The 6,806-nt window shown below is 48.3% G+C and overlaps 1 protein-coding gene across 3 annotated transcripts in view; it reads left to right on the forward strand.

The window, feature by feature from the left end:
- Positions 1-4,953, forward strand: part of LOC119576415 (centaurin-gamma-1A-like) — a 139,890-nt gene extending 134,937 nt beyond the window's left edge. For 2 of the 3 annotated variants that reach the window (XM_037924109.1, XM_037924111.1), the window contains 10 exons: positions 309-443; positions 1,031-1,266; positions 1,618-2,076; positions 2,254-2,477; positions 2,664-2,818; positions 3,124-3,369; positions 3,513-3,630; positions 3,845-4,037; positions 4,263-4,427; positions 4,560-4,953. In XM_037924109.1, coding sequence (XP_037780037.1) covers positions 309-443; positions 1,031-1,266; positions 1,618-2,076; positions 2,254-2,477; positions 2,664-2,818; positions 3,124-3,369; positions 3,513-3,630; positions 3,845-4,037; positions 4,263-4,427; positions 4,560-4,838 — 2,210 coding nt within the window. In that variant the 3' untranslated portion in view covers positions 4,839-4,953. Of the gene's footprint in view, positions 1-308; positions 444-1,030; positions 1,267-1,617; positions 2,077-2,253; positions 2,479-2,663; positions 2,819-3,123; positions 3,370-3,512; positions 3,631-3,844; positions 4,038-4,262; positions 4,428-4,559 lie in introns of all 3 variants that reach the window. The other variant, XM_037924110.1, reaches the window with a different exon arrangement.
- Positions 4,954-6,806: the final 1,853 nt, after the last annotated feature.

The following is a 6,806-nucleotide window of genomic DNA, read 5'->3' on the forward strand; positions in this document are numbered from 1 at the left end:
GGGGGAGGAGGGAAAGGGGAGATCCAGAGTTAGTGCAAGGATGTGCGGCAGCGTAACAATGGGACCCCTCCCCCCCGTTCTCTTTCTCTCCCCCTCTTTCTCCCCCTCTCTCTTATCCCTTAGAGAAAAATCCAGACACACATACGCGGTCCTCGTGTGTTGTATGCGTGCTGTTCTGCTGTACTCTCCATCTTTCTATCTCTCGTCTCTCTCTCTCTCTCTTTTTACTTAAAGTTTAAAAATACGTATTGTTGGCTCGAAAATAAAAACAAAAACAAACTAACGCCCCTTTTCTCTCGTCTTTGCAGATGGAATTAGCGAGAACAACCCCCGCGTGATCGACGACGGGAGAGCTCGGAAGTTGGCGTCGGATCTCAAGCGGTGCTCCTACTACGAGACGTGCGCCACCTACGGACTCAATGTGGAGAGGGTCTTCCACGATGGTGAGTGGAGGACGGGGTGGATTGGGTGCTAGGGGGGTGGTAGGGGTGGTAGGAGGGGAGGGGACTGGGTGGGGGGTTGGGTGTGTGTGTGTGTGTGGGTGGAAGGGTGGATGGTTGGGCGTGTGTGTGTTTGTGTGTAGGGGTTTGGATGTTTGTGAGTGGGTGTGTGGATAGGTATGTGTGCGCCCGTGCGTGCGTGCGTGTCAGTGGATATATGTGTGTGTGTGTGTGTGTGTGTGTGTGTGTGTGTGTGTGTGTGTGTGTGTGTGTGTGTGTGTGTGTGTGTGTGTGTGTGTGTGTGCGCGCGCGCGCGCATTTGTGCGTGCGTTTGCGTGTTCGGTGGCTTGTAGATTCTTCAGGAGTGTACCAAAGCTCAGAATCCGAGGACGCGTCTTAAGAGTGGCGTCGGATTAGCGCCAGTCAGCCTGGCATTTCATTTTCCATGACTTGGTTTTATATTATCACGTTTTTTCTGTCTAAAATTATGATGAGCGTAATAGCATTAGTCTAATCCCGAATCTGCCTCACATGTAGCCTGCAGACCCAATCCCCTTGTCTCGGCACTAACGCCCCCTTGCTCCCGGCAGCCTGTTCGAAGATCGTGGCGCAGCGCCTGAGCCAGCAGGGCCTCACGCCCAACAACTCCCGGCCAGGAACCCCGACGCACCTCCTGCGTTATCCCTCGACCAACAATGGCTACACCCCCGCCCCGTACTCCAACATCTCGGCGCCTCTGACACCGCAGATCACCTCCAGCCAGCAAGTGACGCCGCCCATTTCCGGCTCCTCTCCTAGTCATATGTTCACCAACACAGTCGCGAAGGTAAGGGCCGTCGCGTTTTTTTTTCTTCTTCTTCTTTTCTGGGGCTGGGGATTTGCTTCAGGTAGGGGGAAGGGGAGGGAGGGAGGGAGGGAGGGAGGGAGGGGGATTAAGTCGTTCTCTTGGATTTTTTGTTGACTTGTGGTAGGGAAAGGAAGGCTTGTGTTTTGTGCTTTGTCTCTGGACGTTAGAACGAGAGCATTCAGGGAGCCAATTGCCAGCTCATCCCCGGGTAATTTTGATCTGTTAGGTGCTTAAAGGAGAAGGTATAATCTAGAGCTCTTAAAGTGAAGCGGCCTAGACTCTTTCGTGATTGTCGTGCGCCCTCCCTAACGCCCGGCGCCTTCCCCGCAGGATGGAACCCTAAGGAGCAGCCACGGAAGCGGCGCCGAGCTGACGGCCATGACCCGCACCGACTCGTTCCGCGACGACGGCTTCAAGCGCGTGAGTGCGCCCGGGGCCGTGACGAGCGCCACCTTCATGGCCCCCCCGCCGCCCCCCACCACCACCCCGGCCCCGGCCACCATCATGGACGCCATCCCCGCGCCCAGGGACAGCAAGGACCTGCCCACGCCCAGCTCTACGCCCACCACGTCCAGGAAGAGCCGGAGAAAATCGAACCTGTTCACGCCGTCGAAGAAGAGCGACGAGAAGGAGAAGAACAAGAACGGCGAGGTGGGCAGCGGGCGGGCCATCCCCATCAAGCAGGGCTACCTCTACAAGAAGTCCAACAAGGCCCTCAACAAGGACTGGAAGAAGAAGTACGTCACCCTGTGCGACAACGGACGGCTCACGTACCACCCCAGTTTGCACGTAAGTACGGGCGAAGATGCTTAAGCCCCGAGTCGAGATGGGAAGTAACCTCCACTAAGATAATCATAGTCACAAATAATGCCAAATAAAAGAAAACTGATATTTTCTGAAAGCTAACATTGCATTTTAGAAAACCATTACTATATCTTAGAAAACTAACATTGCATATCCCCTCAGGACTACATGGAGGACGTGCACGGCAAGGAGATCTCCCTGCAGTACACCACAGTCAAGGTCCCCGGGATGAAGCCCCGCGGGTCCAAGGTCGTGCCGGGCAGTGGGGGGAGCGACCCCCTGTCCGCGGAGATGCACACCCTCAACATCGCCTCGGTGGGCACCCCGGGGCCGCCGCTCACGGGCAGGTCGTCCCTGGGGGGGCCGCTGCAGTCAAACAAGGACAAGGTGCGGGAGATCTTCGTACTCTCTTTCTTTTTGCTTTCCAGGTGTTCGTACACGAGGCGAGCGGGGGTGGATGTTATGTATGGTAGATGTATGGTGAATATATAATAGATATAAGTTTTAATACCATGTTTTTGATAACTGCTTCCTTTCTCAGGCAGTATCTTTAATTATATATTTTTTTCTCCGCAGGTGACACTCACTTCGTATGAGACTCTCCACGACCCAGCAGGAGTCAATGGATTAGACTCCGCTAGCATATCTTCTAAAATTGAGACACCTAATGTTAAGAAGCGACACAGGAGAATGAAAAGCAGTGGGAATAAAAATGCTGAATGCGAAGGTATGATATTAAGGGCCATTAGTTGATTTGGATATATAAGTAACTTAAGTAATTCGAAATATAGCATGGGGCTAATATATACTTGCAGATATACAAGCTACCCAAAATGTTCCGTAATAAAGAAAAGTCAAAGGAAAATAAACTATTTTGCCAATAACTATACGTTCATGGCTCTTCCAAAAACGTACCGAATGACCACACAACACTAAATGACTCCGCAGCATTGAATGACACTACACCACTGAATGACTGACTCCACCACACTGTCTCGCATACTAATGGCACCCCTCCCCCCTTCATTACAGACTCCGACGGCTACGAGTTCAGCCTGGTGTCCCTCGACAACAAGCAGTGGCACTTCGAGGCCGGCAGCCAGGAGGAGAGGGACGAGTGGGTCTCGGCCATCGAGCAGCAGATCCTGTACTCGCTTCAGGGCAACGAGTCGAACAAGAGCAAGACGCGCCAGGGGCACCCCATTGACGCCCAGACCATCGCGACGCTCAAGAACCAGGTGCCGGGCAACCTCCAGTGCGTCGACTGCGATGCGCCGAGTAAGTGGAGCGAGTTGGCGAGGCTTCTGTTGCGTCGTCATTGTTATTTGCTGTTTGATGATGTCACGGCTGTTTTTGTCGGTAGAGTATTACATTTTCTCTAGGGATTTTCGTTTATTAAAGGTTCTTTTCTTTCTGTGCAGATCCCGAATGGGCTAGTATCAACCTTGGCGTGTTGATGTGCATCGAGTGCTCGGGAATTCACAGAAATCTTGGGTCTCACATCTCGAAAGTCAGATCTCTCGACTTGGATGAATGGCCGTAAGTATTTCAGACCGCATTTTGCTTCTAGTACAGTGAGAGTTTCCCTTCGAGTAGAGTTCTCTGTTCAATGGTGATGGATCATTTAAAAGATCTGGCTGGTTATCACTGCTTAAGAATCAATAGTTCAAATATACAGTTGCCTACAAAATATACATTGAAATAGACACACAGACATAATAATACAATGTGTGTCCCCCCCTCTCCCCTGCAGGCCTGGACCCCTGTCGGTCATGATGTCCCTGGGTAATGAAGTGGGCAACAGCGTCTGGGAGGCCCACACGAGAGGCCAGGCGAAGCCCAACCCACGTTCGAGTCGTGAGGACAAAGAGCGCTGGATAAGAGCTAAATACGAGGCCAAGGAGTTCATTGCTATGCCGCAGTCTGGCATTCCTCTTAATGAACAGGTGAGACTTGGCTGATTGCTTGGGAAAAGATAGGAAAAGAAAAGGAAATGTTCGTCTGCGAAATTGCACTTCAGAAGTGACGGAAGGATATTTTTGTGAATATGATTTTGTCTTGAGTATATTGCTAGATTTTATTTTTATTGTCGGTCTTTAGAGATTGTGGAACGATGTTTGTGAATGCATTTTTTCTTGAATTGAATGCTAAATTTGTGATTTTGATTTCAGATTGTCGACTGCGTGTGTCGCGGCGATGTCCAGAGACTGTCGGCCTTGTTGCCTCACGCCGGCGATGCGGTGAACAGCCCCCTCGCCCCCCACCGCGACTTGAGGACACCCTTGCACTTAGCCGCAGCCTTCCCCTCCCTGTCCTGCGTGCAGCTTCTACTCTGGGTGAGTTTCTTGGGAGGCCGATCGTGATGTAGTGTTACAGCTGTCGTATTTTCGTGTGCAATTGCCTTACGTTTGCGTTTCTCTAGTTAACCCCGACACGCACGGCGTCTAACCCAATTTCCCTCTCCTCAGTACAACGCCAGCGTGAAGATTTGCGACGCCGAAGGGAGGTCCAGCCTCTTCTACGCCCGGACGGCTGGCGATAAGGAGGTGATCGACCTGCTGCTGCAGAACGGGTGCCCGGACTCCGTGGTGGCCGCCCCGCCCATCACGCCCCATACGCCGGCGCTGTCCCACTCCACGTTCCCCCTCTCCACCACCACGCCGCAGCCGTCGACGCTGCCCCGCAGAAAAGGCTCGATAAGCAGGAAGCCAGAAATGCTCGACAAACTCCAAGCGAGTGTGATATAGTTCCGTGAGCCAGTGATAAAATAGGACGTTGCAGTTTTAAAGGGGTTTACTCTATATATTAAAAAAAATGATGATGGTAATAATAATAATAATAATAACGAATTGATTGTTTAGACTCCAGTAACTTCATGCCCTCTTCATGCTAGTAAATGCTTACTGCCTAGATATATTTTGAGGCCACTTTAAGACTGTAAGAACACGTGACCAGTGACCACCAGCCATGGCCTGTGTGGCCTGCCTGGGCCGTGCGAGCCGAACTCTTGTACCAGGGGAGGGAAAACACATCATATGAGCGAGAGAGAGAGAGAGAGAGAGAGAGAGAGAGAGAGAGAGAAAGAGAGAGAAAGAGAGCGAAAGAGAGAGAAAGAGAATGAAAGAGAGAGAAAGAGACAGAGAGAGAGAAAGAGAGACAGAGAGAGAGAAAGAGAGACAGAGAGAGAAAGAGAGAGAGAAAGAAAGACACAGAGAGAAAGAGAAAGAAAGAGAGAGAGAGAGAGATTGGGCTAGATTACTCTAGCTAATAAGTACGTACTCACTGTCTGCCTGTGATCATCTGTTGATGATGTGTTGCAGTCGCGTGTCTTTTTGAAAACACATCACACACTTGGAGATCCTCATCATTTCCCAAACATTCAACTAAGAATTCCTTGAACTTGTGCAAAGTTCGCTGAGTAGATGTACATAGGAAGTGAGCATACCATGAGCCCATTTGTATACTTCATCATCCTGCGCCCTCAAGAGTGTCGTCTGTCATGGTTGTAAATATAATGAACAATGACGTACCAAAGGTTGAATGCGAGTGAGATATATATTGTAGATTTATGTATGTATTGGTTCAGTCCAAGTGTAAAGATGATTATCCTGCTCAAGATACAAATGTATGAAGCCAAAGTTCATATAATCCCTGTATTAGAGGCACATCAAGAGATGTGTAGAATAAATCAAGCTGTCGAACCGGAGGAAGATGACTAAAAGCACACAAGATCTATGCTGTTTTGTTTATTATCATTGGAGTGTGTATCGAGTAACAGGATACGCGAAAATGTAACGAAAAAGCCCTATGTTAATAGAAATAGACACTTGATGGGTGACGAAGTCTGAAACTCGGCCCCATTGTTACTCACATTGAATGTTTATTATGCATTAGGGTGAAGAAAAAAAGGTGATACTATAGTGTTATAAAAAGACGTACATCCCCGAATGTTTATAATGGTTATCTTTAGATATATGATTTGAGAAGGTCCCAATAAAACGAAAACAAAAACAGCTGAAACTTGGGTCGACTGTCTTCTTCCTCCCTCGATGTGCCATTGTCTTTGTTGTGCTTTCGTGTTACAGTCTCTCTAAATCGACACACTATGGGATGGCTGCTGACGTGGCTCTCATCTCTGATCCATAGTATCTGTAAAACTCACATTTCTTAATAAAAAAACGTAACTGACCTTTGTCACTTGAGGCCGAAAAAATGGAGAGGACTGTATAAGGAGGATATTGTTAGTGTACAAATCTTGTTACTTAGCTATCATTTGTATATTTGTATATATATATATGACATGTCCGTTCTTCCTAGCCCTGTAATCTCAAAGAATTCCTCCTTTTTATGATACAGTAAAATATATTTGTGAAAAAGAAGCATCATCATCATTTAGACATCATAGAAAAGACCATACCTCAGATTTCTGCATATTGTGACTGTTCTGTAACCTGCCTGTGTTGTAACGAGATCAGCATCTTGTGTTTATTGTTTTGAACATTTTGTAAACAAGGCAATACTCAGTGTTTAAAAGAAACAAATCACTTATATTGACTGATCCTGTTACAAAATTGACAAGAACAAAACCTGAGAACTTTAATCTTTAGAGTTTTCAGTGGCACTTTGGAAAGCCTTGACGTGTATCCTTGGTATTTTCCAAAGTAACAGTCAGAACCCATATAAGAGATTGAAAACCACAAAAAATCATACACCAA

The sequence above is a fragment of the Penaeus monodon genome, chromosome 8, assembly GCF_015228065.2.
Source record: "Penaeus monodon isolate SGIC_2016 chromosome 8, NSTDA_Pmon_1, whole genome shotgun sequence".
Taxonomy (NCBI): Eukaryota; Metazoa; Arthropoda; class Malacostraca; order Decapoda; family Penaeidae; genus Penaeus; species Penaeus monodon.